General features: G+C 33.5%; 2 protein-coding genes across 4 annotated transcripts; both read left to right on the top strand.

Moving 5' to 3' along the window:
• Nucleotides 1-6408: 6408 nt before the first annotated feature.
• LOC132283909 (probable calcium-binding protein CML46) lies at nt 6409-7529 on the top strand. The gene has a single exon (XM_059785946.1). It carries the CDS (start codon nt 6902-6904, stop codon nt 7496-7498), a length of 597 nt encoding a protein of 198 aa, XP_059641929.1. The 5' UTR covers nt 6409-6901; the 3' UTR covers nt 7499-7529.
• Nucleotides 7530-8204: 675 nt separating this feature from the next.
• Nucleotides 8205-15642, top strand: LOC132284332 (uncharacterized). Of its 3 annotated transcripts, XM_059786426.1 has the most exons (6): nt 8205-8893; nt 9049-9124; nt 11749-11957; nt 12641-12879; nt 13751-13899; nt 15283-15642. In XM_059786426.1, the coding sequence occupies exons 3-6, from the start codon at nt 11779-11781 to the stop codon at nt 15517-15519; spliced, it is 804 nt and encodes a 267-aa protein (XP_059642409.1). In that variant the 5' UTR covers nt 8205-8893; nt 9049-9124; nt 11749-11778; the 3' UTR covers nt 15520-15642. The 3 variants fall into 3 exon arrangements, with proteins under 3 accessions (XP_059642409.1, XP_059642410.1, XP_059642408.1); XM_059786427.1 differs by lacking the exon at nt 8205-8893 and having other exon boundaries at nt 8902-9124; nt 11755-11957; XM_059786425.1 differs by lacking the exon at nt 8205-8893 and having other exon boundaries at nt 8902-9124.

The following is a 15642-nucleotide window of genomic DNA, read 5'->3' as shown; positions in this document are numbered from 1 at the left end:
GAGAAATCATGGAAGTGGTGTGTTTTATGAGGCTCAAATTGGATGAGAATTGCGAACTCAGGACTACAAAACAAGAGATTTGGTGGATCCTTATTTGCTCACCAAAAAAGGTTCTAGAATCTAGAGACCGAGAGATTGATGGCTCGTGCCCGATCGTGGGTTTTTACGTTTTTAGGGCTCGGCTATGAGAACTACGAAAAAGGCTCTCCCACTTGGTATCTGGAAAGCGTTTTTTTTTTTAAACTTTTGGGCAATATGGTAATTTATTGAATTAAGTAACCAAATACAGATACACCCATGAGCTTTAGCAATATTGTTCATTAATTCCATAACTAGTACTGTTTTACCAACTCCACGGCCATAAGGGGCTAAAAGATCTACAAATTTAATTTCTGTTTCAAAAATAAATAATTTTGTATCTAATTGTATAAAGGTGGGCACAAATCTATGAACAGGAAATGTTTTGTGAGTTTCTACAGGACCTAAATTATCAACGGGCTCCGTAAACTTTTTGCCTTTCCCACTAATTTTTTTTTTTTTTTTTTTTGGGTAGTCAGAAAATTATATAAGTTTCTTAGAAGCAATGTAATATTCTACTTTAAAATTTTTAATAAAAAAAATAACAAAATTATTCTTGAAAAGTAAAAATAAAAAAGATGATAATACTTTTAGAAATAATTGTGGAAAGATCGTGTTATCTTTCAAAGGCAAAGAGTGGATGGCTCAGGTCTTTTCAAAATCATTATGTGTCTTATTTGTTTAGAAAAAGATGATAGTTGTGGAGACTAAAGTGATTTTAAGATAGTAATTATGTTTAGTGGAGTGTAGTGGGAGAAAAAATTAGTGTCAAGTCTGCCAACGGGTCTTCAAGTGAGTCTAATACTAATTCTTGCCTTATTTGTTAAGAAAAATATATTATATGTGGGGAGTAAAGTGATTTTAAGATAGGAATTATGTTTACGGGAGTTTAGTGGGAGAAAAAATTGGAGTGTCAAGTCTGTCAACGGGTCTTCAAGCGAGTCTAATACTAATTCTTGCTCCATATAGTATAATATTTACTGAATCACTCTCAAATATCTCATATTCTAGATATTCTTCCTAATTCACATTTTTTTTTTCGTCCTAATTCACATTTGAAATATCTTGATTTTTCATATAATTATTGAATGACAACTTAATTGTGCTCTGAGTTGTAAGAATTCTTGGGAATTAATTTCTCTATTTCAAATTACTTTAATTATATCGTTGTAAATTGTAATGCTTGTATGTGTATGAATCCACCCTTTTCATTTATTAACCATAACAAAGGCAACAGTTTAGTAGTCATGCAAATTTGTCATTTAACAAGTGGATATATTTTTAGTTAACGAACCACAATAAAAATGAACTTTAATTTTGTTTCATAAGATTTGTTATTTCAAAAGTATGGTTAAAATGATTTAAGTTAAAAAAATTTATAAGTTTTTAAAGAATACGAGTTAAATTTATTTTTAAACTCTCTATTTTGGGAATATGAGGGTGGCAATTAAATTTTTTTAGTGAACTTTAAGACCACAATTTCAATTTATTTATAAATCATATATTTTTGAGGGGTATTATAAAAAATAGTTAATTTAATAAAAAAAAACATTTAGGAAACTATATTTACTAGAATGTAAATACTTAAAAATAAAGCCATCAAAAAACACTTTAGGCAAAAGTTATTTCTATCATTTTTTGTGTTCATGAATACATGAAGACAAAATTGTCCTTAAGTACTTTTTATTTCTCCCTTTCCGAGCTATAGTTGGGTTACTCAAATTCAAGAACACATTTTGCAGGCCCAAGGCAAAGTTCAAGAAGGGGATAAAGAGGATTGTTCTATCTGAGACCTAGAGTTGAGAAAGAAGAGAGAGGAAGGGGCCGGATCAAAGGAGGAAATAAGGAACAAGACTGGATTGTAAGCAATCAATTTTCTCAATCATCTTCATATTTACCATCGTCACATCTTAGCACCATACAATTTTAGCAACCCAAACGATTACCATTCTGGCAATCCAAATCTCGTACAAATGCATTTTTTTGGCAAATCCCACATAATGAAACTCAATTTTTTGGCAAATCCCACATAATGAAACTCAATTCTGGAAGCACGTTCGTATAATACTCAAGTGCAATGAAAGTTTTACTTTATTTAAGCGATAGTTTTACATTATTTAGTGAAAGTTTTAAATTATTCAGTAAAGATTTTACATTAATGTAATTACCGTTTTACTTTCTTTTAAGTAGAAGTTTTATAATATTCGGTTAAAGTTTAACATTAGTGCAGTAAACGTTTTACATTAATGCAGTGAATGTAATATGTATTCTTTGTTTGTTATATGTGTCTTTGGCTCTCAGTTACAATTGTGCATGATCAATTATTTGAGTTATAATCTTTTTGCATTGCTATGAATTGGAAGTTGCAGCCCAAACTTAATCATCACAATACATGCTAAGAAACCGAAAATCAAATGTAAGATATAAGCATTCAAAAGGGGCATTTTTGCACCTACTTGGCAGATTTGCATTGCATTCACTTGAATCACTTCCTTACACTGATTTATTTTGCTTAAGTATAAGTTTTACATTATTTAGAAAATATTTTACATAAATGCAGTGAATGTTTTACACGAGTCTAATGACCATTTTAGGCGACCATTTTAGGCTCCTTAAGTGCAAGTTTTATATTATTTAGTAAAGATTTAATATTATTCAATAAAGGTTTTACATTATTCAGAAAAAATAAACACAATAAATCAAGGCCCATGGTAATTGGGTCGCCGGAACAATCATCGGTTGGGTCGCCAGAAGAAGATGATGAACATGGTGCTAGGATGTGATGATGATGAAGATGATTGAGAAAATGAAATGCCTACAGTCCAGCCTTGTTCCTTCTTTCCCCCTTTAATCCGGCCCCTTCCTCTCTCTTTTTTCTCTCTCTAAAATTCCAGACAAAACACTCATCTTTACCCAGATATAGCGAGAAGAAATAAAAGGAGCAAGGATAGTTTAGTAAATTTCAAAAAATACTTAAGAGCATTTTTGTAATAATTTTTGTTCAAAGTGTTTTTTTTTATGAGTTTATTTTTAAGAATTTACATTCTAGCAAATATGGCTTCTTAAAGTATTTTTTTATTAAATTAGCCCACAAAATTTGAAATATTTTGGAACGCTTGGCTTCTCCCCTGGTGAACATACTCCCTAATATATGTCCTTTTCTTTCTATATATTCTCCAAGTACAAGTTGCTCAATTGGGTTGAAGAGTATGACTTGCAACGAGCACTTGTGGTTTTAGGTAAAGCTTAGCGATCAAGAGAGAGACATTAGGTTGGCTCTGCCTGAACTTAAATAAAACGTGGCCAAAATTTTTTTTAGGTAAAACTTAGCGATCAAGAAAGAGACATTAGGTTGGCTCTACATGTACTTAAATAAAACGTGCCCAAATTTTTTTCCCTGTTATTTATTTATTTAGTGTAGCTTTTGACTTTAATGTACCAGACAATACTGATAATGGGTCAGGAACAATATTTTTAATAGACTGACGCAAATTTGAAAATGGAATTTTAGTTATTTTTATTACTGTATTTTTTTATTCTCAAGTCTCAAATTGACATTTTGATAAAGTTACTCTGACATCCTCTCCTCTCGGATTAACCATGGGTTAATCAAACTGATGTGCAAGATACAATTACAAAACGTACCCTCAGTTTCTAATGTTTGACAAAAATACCCTCCGCTTCAAACCCTTTTGAAGTACTCACCGGCCACCGCAACAAATCGGTGGGAAGTATGATTTTCCAATTGTTAATTTCCTCTACCCACTACAACCACTGCCATTGCCATTGCCATCACAGCGCCGCCGTCACCACACCACCACTACTTTTCTCTCTCTTCTCTTCTTATGTTTTCACACCACATCATCGCTAGATCCCATCCCATCCCATCCCATCACCAACCTGTAATTCCACTTCAATTGCTCTCAATCCAACATGTGGGCAGCGTCGGCGGTTATGGAGGACGGCGGTGATGTTGGCCGTGATGGAGGACGGCGGCAATGTCGGCGGTGGTGGAGGACGGGGCAACGTCGGCGACGGTGCAAGGAAAGAAGTAGTGTAGGTGGTGTGGCGATAGTCTTATGCTGTTTTATGCGATTAGGGTTGAAATTTGTTGGGCATATCAATGTTTTACAGTGATACATTCAAGTGGATTGTGTACACGAGGGCATCTTTGGTATTTTATTATTTTTATTTTAACTGACGTTAACAGGAGTTAATGGTTGGGGTGATTGGAATAAAGTTTGAGAAAGTTCATCAACCTTGGGGAGTAATTTATTTTGCTAGTTTAACCTGAGAATAATTTAGCCAAACTTCAAGGAAAGTTGGAATAATTTACCTAATTTTTTTCAAATTTGGCTACATGTTACATGTAGAATTTATTACAATTGATATCAGTGTCAAACATAATCTTTAAATTAGTGTCACGCCAAGCGCCTGACCCGAAGGACATCCAGGTCTAGCAGGGTAGTCCGATTACAACGAGGGCGTTGCCCAGATTCAGGGAGAGAAAGTTACAAATGAGACTTGTCCCATATCAGATTTGAATGTGGACTGAAATATGTATAAATAAAAGAATATGTAGCACTACTTAATAATTTGAGTTTTTGGGTAAATGGGTAAGTACCCACCTGTTACACTAGGGATTTGAATTCCCTAAAGTATTAAAGTCACCATGACTATGTCTGTAACACCACCTTGTGATCTCTCTCTAAACCTTTCTAATTCCTCTCATTCTCTCTCCTGATTACAATTCCTTTAATTTTCTAAATCTACCTACAAGCCTTGAAAAACCCTTTTTCAATTTGCTTCTTTCTGCACATTAGGGTTTTCATAACTCTTAGAAAGAGAAATGCCATTTCTTCAGCATCACATTCAAAGATCATTATCCCGAGAGAAGGTTTGAGGGTCCAGAACTTAGAGCAGAGATATACATATTATGTATATATGTGCAATTGTACATTTATATGTTTATATATAGAGATTACAAGAACCCTTTTTTTTTTTCTTTTTTTTTTAGAAGGAGCTAGTAGGAGTTGCCAAATTATGAAATCTGGTCTATTTGTTGGCAGCATCAATATTTAAACTCTCCCTTTTCCAATTACTTACTTCCCTATTGCTTAGAATTATGTTTGTAAAGTACAAGCAATTCAACTTATGATAACTTAGAGAAAATCAACTTAGAGGATCCAAGTCCTTGGTTAGGATAAGGGAGTATCATCCCACAACTTCACTGAAGAAACTACTTCTTAACTAGTTGAAAGCTTCAAAACATTCAAGTAAAAGATTGTACCATAATAGGCATGAAAAATTGTATCTTATGTTGCATTTGAAAAAATAAAAATAAAATGTTGCGCTTGGGAGTATCTAATAGAGTACTTCATATTTTTAATTTAAAAAAAAAAAAATTAGTACCCCAAATTAGGGCACCAACTGATGCTCCTAAACACATTCATGTCTTTATATTTATTTATGAAAGTAAGATTCATGCAGGGGAATTTATTATTTGGAAATAAGATTGATGATGGTTGTTATTGGTGGTATTTCTTTCTGAAAGGTCTATTTATGCTTGTTTTGACATAAAAGAAGAAAAATAGATAGAAAAGATAGATTAAATGAGGGATGAGACATCCCTATCCTAGGGAAGGGTAACTTCCTCCCTTTTTTTGTTTGATTTGATGGAAACATGAAAGAAATGGAGAGGAGGCAACATGTTCCTTTCTAAGAAAGAGGTTTAGCTCATTTTTACCCGCAATTATACCCATCACTTTCCATAAGTAGTCCTTTACCCATTTGGATATATTCTGAATAGTAATGGAGAAATGGTTTGTCCAACTAATGTATGAAGGGATTTATTTAATAATTTTTTTTACTAAATAAAAAAAGTTTGTTCCTTTTTATCCCTGAGGAATTGCTCTTATTGGTCCTTCACTCATCTTCTTTCTTTCCCACCAAATGAACCATTCATTAGAAAAAATTTCTTTTTGACTCCACCATTGTTTAATGTGGCCCCCAAAAGTCCACTTGTGTATAATTTTTTCCAAAGGAATATGATCATAACATGTTTTGTGTTTACATCTGAATCCATCCCATGTACCTAAAAATGGCGATAAAAAAAAAAAAAAAAAAAAAAAAAAAGGGTAGATCCAAAAAACTTCAAAATCTTAAGCGACTATAGGTTCGGAGGACTTGATCAGAATTTCCTAAGCATTTGCCTCTGAATTTCCTAGAAATATTCATGAAGTGCCTAATCTGGCTTTTGAGGTCAAAGTGACACTTATATAAATAGATAACCCACCACATGGAAATTGCATGTCATGTCCCAAGTAAAAGTGGGCTGGGCTCAGTTCCAAGAAACTTCATTGCTGTTTCTTCTCCCACATGAATCCATTTACCTAAACCAAACCCAAAGAAACAGCGTGTTCCAGTCATGTCCTCACCCTCACGCATAAACCAAACAGATGGTCAAAAGAAAGCAGGCCAGCCTGCCCTTTACTTGTAATTTGTAAATAAATAAAAATGTCTCCAATCATGCAGGATTGCAGAAACTTCCCTCGCAATTTCATTTGAGTCATATACCATTTCTTCATGTTCTTCCCACTTTCCTCCATACACACAAAGCCACCACCACCAACACCACCACCTAAGCAATATCTTTCCCATCCACCGCCTTTGAAAAGTTCTGATTACTTCCAAGCACTCACCATTCTCTCATTCTTTATAAATATTCAACCTCTTCCTCCAAAGCTGAAATCAACACCTCTCACAATTCTAATTCTCTCCCTCTTCATTACCCATTTATCTCACCTATCTAAACCGCTTCCCAATGGAGAAGATATCACTAGACACTATTCCACTTTCTTGCATCATGTTCGGCTTTCTTCAATACTACTACCTGTATGTAATTTTGGACCAGTTGAGAAGATTTTACGAGTTTTTCTTGACATCCAATTCTCTAATCCAATCCCATCTAGCAGTTCAGGCTGATCGGGAGGAGAAGAACCCTGAGTGCTCTGAGTTGTTGTCGAAACATCTGCCCTGCCGAAAGGAGAAGATCAGTGATGAAAATTTATGTAGAGAGGATATTGAGATGGTAATGGGGAGGTTGGGGGTTTTTGGCCACTCTGAATTAGGTGAAGAGAAGGTTCAGGAGAGAAGGTTTGATTCCAATGACATTTCGAATCTATTCGAAGAGGAAGAGCCAAGCTTGGAGGAGGTTAAGGCTGCTTTTGATGTTTTTGATGAGAACAGAGATGGGTTTATTGATGCTAGTGAGTTGCAAAGAGTGTTCTGTGTTTTGGGCTTCAAACATGGAGGAGAGATGGAGGATTGCAGGAAGATGATTAAGGCCTTTGACAACAATGGAGATGGGAGGATAGATTTTAATGAATTTGTAATATTTATGGAGACCAGCTTTTGTTGAATTAATACTACTACTAATATTCTTTTGGCTACACTCATTTTTATCACAGGCTTCAGATGAAAAAAAAAAAAAAAAAAATTCTCTTTATGACTTCTTCTTTTATTGTTTTGGTGTTCTGCTCTGATTTTTTATTTTTTATTTACTATCTTTCATATACATCTTCATTTCCCTTATCGTATCTTTCATATAAGGGAAATATAATTACATATTAAGAAGTTTTTGTCCCCACGTTGGATTCGGTAATGTTAATTAAATTATTATTATTTTTTATTATGTAATTATTTATATATATTTCATAAATTAATTTAGTTATTAAAAAGTATTATTAATAAATTGATAAATATTAATCTTAAATTATAGTGAAAGGTTATACCATTGATCTAATAACTCATTTATATAAAATAAAATTATTTAATGCAGTTTAATTACATTTTCTATGAATGTCCGTCACCTTTGATAATTTTATACAACTCAATGGAATATTTTGTCCGCACGCTGTTTTACAATGTTAATAAAATTTACATCTATTTGTTAGGAAAATAAAAGGTGATTATTATTTTTCTTTTTTTTTCTTCTTTTCTGGGCAAGATTGAAAAAATAGCAATAGAAATATATATTAATTTTTTTGGAAATTAATTAATAGAAATATTTAGAATAACTACTGTGAAATAAAAGAAAAATGATATAATGCCCGACTAGATAAAGAGCCTACTCACGTGTTTTGCGCAGAACTCTCTCTTCCTCTGCGCACAGCCATTTTCTCTCACTCCTCTGAAAACCCTTCCCTCTCTGTTTCTTCAATTTATTCCCTTCTTTGGTTCTCAATCGTCGGGGTCTTCCATCGATCTCCAATCCCAGTGAAATCCAGATCCAATTTCACCATCATCTCTTCCTTCTCCACCTTTTAATGGGTCCCACTATCTTAAGTCTTTGACGCCTACTTATCGACGTTGGAGGCGGTGATCATTTTTGCAGTCGGGTTTTATAGCACTACTCTAAATAGAAAAGTTTTGAAAGGACCCAGTTAAACCTAACCCTATCCGGAATACATCACCGCTGCTAATGACCTTCACCTTCTCCGGCTACCATCCATCACCGGTTCTTCATCTTCCTTCTACTCTGTTGAGTCGATCTCTCATTCTGTTATTTCTTCGTATCTTCTTCATTCCCTTTCTCTTTGTTAGAAATGTTGTTACTGTGCAGTAAAATAGTCCAAATCGCAAACCGGTCCGAGACATTCGGATCCGATCAGATCTGCTCCTGTTGTGTTGAATTGTTTCCAGTTTTTTTATAGACCCGATCCAATCCAAACCGGGTGTACGGTGTACCCTAACCATAACTAAGCCCAAACAAGCCGCCCAAGTTGAAAGTCCAAATATCATCACTGATCTCAACGTACATTCAAATTTTCATATTAGTCTTATAAATTATTGCGTACATATTTTTGTATTATCGACAATATTAACTTCATATTATGATCAATCAATTGATGCCTTTTCAATTGAAATCTTCAAATATCAAACCCTAATAACAACATTTTGATGTTTTAGATTGATTGATGAATTTGTACGTACCTGTGGATACAGTTGGCTAAACAATCGCCGATCAACAACTAGCAAAACTCAGGTATCATTTTTCGCAGCTCTTCTAATTTCCTATTGAATTTGTTTTCCACTCGAGGACTCTAAGTTGGTTGTATAATTGGAGAAAGAAGAGTTTGTTCCAATTTCTGGTTGCAATCTAATTTTATGTGAGGTTTTTCATTTTGTTCAGTTCTTTTCGGTCCATAAAATTTGGCAAAATAACCATACAAGCATCCTGTTGTTGCCAGAACCCTATATCTGTCTTCTTGTTTTTGTTTCCTTTATCTGATGATCCGTTTCGTGCTTCTTCTAGAGATTTTTCCCTGAGCAATTTCAGATATTTTGTTTTGTCACTTCCTAAAAAAATATTTCTGATTCAGACCCAAATCTGTAAAGATATTGTAGGAATTAGTTATATTAATATAAAGCAAAAATTATCACCCATTACCGCCTATTTAAATATAATAATACCAAGCAAAAATTATCTTTTTCTTTTCCCCTTTTTTTTCCCCTCTTCCACTTCTCTTTAAGCATGGTCCAAGAGTTCAGTAAACTGTCACAATTTAAACGTAGACTTATAATAGGAAAAGGTGTTTTGAAAAAATGTTGAAAGTCTAGTGTAAGAAGTGGCATAAGGAACAATTAGAGAGAGTGACATTCCCATATAAAACTATAATGAGAATGAAACTGAATGCTACTGATATTTGAAGGAGACTAAATTGGATGGTTTTGAATAAGTTTGAATCCCAATTCTAGGTTTGCCCAATAGACATGTGGACGGACATTTTTGCTTTCTAGAAGACTTAATTTTTGGAAAAAGGAAATGGTTTTGAATTAGAATAAAGTTCCAACTTTTCAAATATGAAATATCTTATGATTGTCAACAGTAATAACAGATGGCAATCCTACAAAATTGTTGGTTCACATGTTACTAACTAATAGATTGTACTAACATGATAAACAGAGTTTTGGCATTTGTTTCGTCTATTTATATATAAAAAGATGTTATTGTTAGCTTATGCTAATATATCATATATCATTGAATGGACATACCTCTGTATGAGTTATCAGAAAATAACATTACTTGTGCTAATTTTAATCATGTGCTCTGCTCTTTTGTGGTTATAATCATGGAAATTTTAATGCAAGCATGTAAGACGAGTTTCTCTAATTCTTATTTGTTATGGAAGGAAATAAGCAAACTTCATATAAAGAGTTCTAGTATTTGCTTAGCATGCTTTTCATGCAAAACATGTTATCTGACGCATTACATAAAAAGCTGTTGCTTTCGACAAACATCTTGCCATTCAAGATAAAATATTGAAAGAAAGAAAAATGTTACGATTTTAGCTGAAAACCACCGCTGGAGAAATTATAAGAAGGATAAATTCATATTCTTAATATAACTATTTTAGGTTATTGATCACTAGGATTTGCTATAATATCATTTAAAATATGGTATATATCTTCCCCACTCCCCCTTTTATTTATGCTTTCTGGCACATGATTACTAATGAATAATATATCACAAAGAACTAATTTAGTGACTTGTGGTCAAAATTTTCTTATCACATGCACATGTATGCATATATGTGCATATTGTTTCGTTTTATATATATTTTGTTTTTCCGACACTTTACTGGTTAAGGTTGTAGTTAATGAATCATGTATGTAACTATGTTGGTGGATGACCAACCTATTATTTATTATTATGATATATAGAAAAAATTTATGGGTGATGTGAGGAGTGGGGATCTAAGAAAATGCTAAAAAATTTCTTCTCAGTCAACAGTGAGTACCTATAAACATATTGTCATATTGATCTACACAATTAAAAAGGAAACAGGATTTCTATCACTCAGCACAGTTCTATTTATGATATTCACAATCGTAATGAATTTGGCTCCTTACTTTCTTTAGTGGCATGAAAGTAGACTATATCTTGATTTTTGTTCTTCTGATATTCATACTTCATGTTTTCTCCATCAAGGAAACTGAATGTGATCAAATTGGACTTATGGCGGCATCTTTTCATTAATGGGATTACGCAAAACATATATTGGTTTTTCCCAGTTATTGGTTCTTCACCCATTATTTTTTACAAACATTCGTAGGGCAGTTCTAGATTATTTGCTTTCACAGAATCTGTTTTCTTTCTACATGACAAACTTGTTCCTAGAAAATTTATTTATATATATATATATTTGATAAATAACTTGTTCCTAGAAAGTATACCTTAAGATTTTTAATTTGTATTAATCTACTACCACATGCAAAGTATGCGCCCTTAACTAGTTACTTAGATAAAGTACTGAAGAAACTGAAAAAGCTGTTGTCTGTTTCATCATTTTGGTATGCTCTCAGTTAGCAAGCTATTCATTGTTTATCTGTTGCTGTTTTACTAGGGACAAATTTTAGCTAAACTGCAAACGATTTGGTTGTTAATAATCATTATTATTGTAATTGTTGTTGCTGTTATTATTATTACCATTGGAAGGAGAGTGGCGATGTTAAAGTCATTTCACTAGAAGTTATGTGCCTTTCGTCTCGAATCTTGAAGTTTACAAGTATAAATAAGCCTTGTACTAATGTTTCCATCAAACATGACGATTCCTTTATAAATTCTGATTACAAGATGGCAGATCCTGATTAATTTTAAACATGAAGGTACAGGGTCCTTATCAATAATAGTCATCAATGACCATACCTCAAGCTAGAAAACTGGGGCTTCCATTGATGAATCTTGTTAGATTGAAAGGAATACCCATTTTACAGCAACTACACTTGGAGGAGCAGCTACTTCGGACCTCTGCAGATAATTGGTGCATCATAAATGATGGAACAAATGCTCCAACCATTGTCATGGGGATGTCCGGGTATATGAGTTATTTTATCATGGTCACATGACACTTTTCCGGGGTTCGAATGCAGATTTTTCTTTTAGTTTTTTATTCCAGCAGAGTGATCTTTTATTTAGTGAGTGGCATGCGGTAGCTTATGAGAGACCAGTTGCTTTTACCAACAAGAAGTAAATTGATATGATTTTCAGTTTGGCACCCTGTGATAGTCGATATAGATATATCATATTATCCCCTGGTTGGAAAGGTTGTGACTAAAGACTCAAATTGTATAATTTTAAACTTCTGCATACTAGGAGTTTTTTTTTTTCTTTTTTTCTTTTGCGCATCTAAAATTGTAATTGGTAAATATTATCAATCTAATAATATATGCTAGATAACTAGGAAAAACAATAATATTTACTAGACAATACAGTAATTACGCCTATTACTTCCAATTGGACCATTCTTTATGTCACTGAAAATATTGGCTGCATGATGAAATTGTCAATCATTTTAACTTTTGGGTGTAAATTGTTAACTCATTTTTCTGCATATATGGTTTTCTGATTTCTTGTGGTCTTAAATTTACTTCATTGGCTAAAGCATAGGTCAACCCCTACAAAATTTCAGGCTTTTTTTCTACCTCTCTAATTTGTAGTTGCATCTGTTTACATTTGAATTTGGTATGGAAGAAATTAATATAAATTTTGGCTACATAGGAAACCTCCTGAACTTCTTGAACTTGGGCCTATATTACGAGATCAAGTTCCTGTTATCAGAAGGTTCACCGGGGGAGGCACTGTCATTGTTGATCATGGGACCATATTTGTCACTCTTATATGCAATAAGGATGATGTTCCAGATGTGCAACCATATCCCCGCCCCATTATGGCTTGGAGCGGCTTGTTGTATAATGAAGTGTTCCAAGGAATTGGTGACTTCAAACTTCGTGAGAATGGTACGATAACTGAGTTTTGCATTAAAAATGATTTAATTGTTAAATCAGTCTAGATTGAAAAATTGCATGATATCTAGGTGCCTTCTACCTATCAAATGACTACTTTGTCAAGTGCTTCTTGTAATGACAAATGGATTCACATTGGCTAGGATACGTACAAGCATGTTCAATTTTCTATGTTTCTTAAATGCACAGAACAATGTATATATATTTTGATATAATCATCTGACACGCAATAATGAATGTAAATATTCATTTCGTTTGATAATTTGATGTTTTTTCATACATGCTAGTATCTTTATGCTGGACTGTGGGAGATGGTCCTTATTAGGGACAACATTTTATGCATGACTATGAATACGACTCTCAATTGTCTCAAACGCACACATATAAACACACATGATGTTTCATCTTATGACCAAGGAAAAATTCTTTTGGTGGACTAAATGAAACAAGATTAAAGTTGCACGCTGTTTATGGTTCATAATAATGATGATGATAAAGCATTGCTCACATGATCTGGAAGCATTTAGTGTAAGTTTTGATGGTCTATTGTGTATCTGACCTTATGAAAGTTGAGCACTCTACATCATACAGTATTTCCCGAATGAACATTTGAGCTCTGCAATCAGATTACTTTTTAATAAGCTAAGAACATGATAAATACATTTACATTTCCTTCATTCAGAGCTTTCTTTCTTTTTAAATTTTTTAAAGCTTTTGTCTATATTTCTATACCATTGTTTTACAGCCATTATTTCCAATTCTTGTCTGACAATACCGCAGTCACCGGTTAATTTGCTTTAAGTTTTCTATGTAAATGATGTTTCTTAAGAAAATGTTACTAAAAGCGATAACTGTTTGCTTTTAGATTATGTGTTTGGTCAACGGAAATTTGGTGGGAATGCTCAATCTATAACCAAAAATCGATGGATTCACCACACTTCTTTCTTATGGGATTATGAAGCCAGGAATATGGCCTACCTGAAGCTACCCACACGGGCTCCTGAGTACCGATTGGTATGACAATCTCTCTCTCTCTCTCTCTCTCTCTCCGGGTGTGTGTGGTTTGTGTGTTCTTTTAAGTGCAAGTGTTGTGTTCAAGGTAAGGAGCTCTCTTTAAAATTCTGTCAATTGTTCTATATGATTGGTTATTGCATATGGGGTGAATACTCTTCCCTTTTGTAAGTGGAAGAGATTGTTGGCATGCTAATTTTGACTGACAACAGAAGTGGATTCTCTTTGATAGAAGCAGCTACTTCCTTTTTACCTTTCAAATCATATTCATATTCGATGTTGAAGGCTCTGGAACTTCTATATCTTAAACAAATTGGAGGATAATAAATAACAGTTTGGGTACACTTTATTATACCCTTAATGTTCATAAATTTATATTTTAGCTTATTTATTCCAGCAGAAATTATAGACACAAGCAAGGAACAATATTTTGACGGACATTTTCTTCATTTATGTTGAATTGCTTAAACTATAGGTCCATTGTCATGTTTCTACTCTTCTCCAATGTGTCAATAAACAGCAATGTCTTACACAAATTGTTGATGACTTAAAGTTGTAATATAGGAAAGCCATAGGCATCTTCATTGTTAAGAAAAAGTGAAGAAATGTTGATGTTGTTGATAACTTAAAAGTTACAATATAGGAAAGAAATAGGCATCTTCATTGTTAAAAAAAGTGAAGAAATGTAGACATTGTTGATGAGTTAAAGTTTTAATATAGGAAAGCCATAGACATCTTCACTGTTAAAAAAAGTGAAGAAATTTACTTCATCAACACAAACGTGAAGTTCCTGCACTTGCACAGATAAGTGGTTCTAGCTGCAAATAAGCAAGGAGAGCCCCAACCTATAAATGAGAAAAAAGGACTGCCCTGCCCCACCCAACACACACACCCATGCCCACCACCACCGCCAAATATGCAACATGTGGGAGTCCACCTAGTAAAACTTTGAAAGAAAAGCACAGTAAGATTAATTTGTGGGCAGTTAAAGACTTGATGTCTATTGTCTTCCTTATTATTATTATTATTATGGTAGATAAATTAATAGTTTTGGTTTGTGTTATCTTCTTAATCTACATATGATTGTCTTCTATATATTTTAAGGGTAACGAATTTCTAAAGTATCATAGTGTTTCTCTTCCTTATTTAAACTCAGTATTACATAGAATTGGGTGCATATGGAATAACTCAACTCATTGCTTATTCTTGGTATGCCTGCATGTATTGGGAGCTTGGGAAAATGGGTAAATCTGATAAATCTCTCTCTCTCTCTCTCTCTCCACATCTTGTCTATATTAAAATATATTCTCAGCATCTTGGATGATTAAAAATATGGTGCTTTATGCTTTTGATTGTTCATCAACTTTTGAAATCTATATCATGCAGGCTAGGAGCCACATGGAATTTGTATGTCGAATGAAAGAGTACATGCCCAGACAAGTTTTTATTGATAGAACAGTAAAAGCAATGGAAAACCATTTTTCTGTGAGACCTATAAACTTGGACATTGATGGTTCAGCTCATGATACAAAATTTGTTCACTCCACCAAGCTTCTCTCTGAGCAAGAACTTGAGGAAGTTGGTGCTTCGCTGCAAGAGAAATCTCTCAGCTACAATAGTTAAATTCATGTTGCAGAAGAAAATTTATTATTTGAGTGCACCCTACTAGCCTTTTCTTGGCAAATTTCGATTCATGACACACATTTCCAATACTTGCAGGTGAATAAGATTCTTAATCTTTAGTTA

The sequence above is a fragment of the Cornus florida genome, unplaced genomic scaffold (genome assembly GCF_030987335.1).
Source record: "Cornus florida cultivar Cherokee Brave unplaced genomic scaffold, ASM3098733v1 CherokeeBrave_3.0.0_Hap2_Chr11, whole genome shotgun sequence".
Classification (NCBI taxonomy): Eukaryota; Viridiplantae; Streptophyta; class Magnoliopsida; order Cornales; family Cornaceae; genus Cornus; species Cornus florida.
Note: the sequence above shows the minus strand (reverse complement) of the source record. Positions and strands in the feature narration are given on the sequence as shown.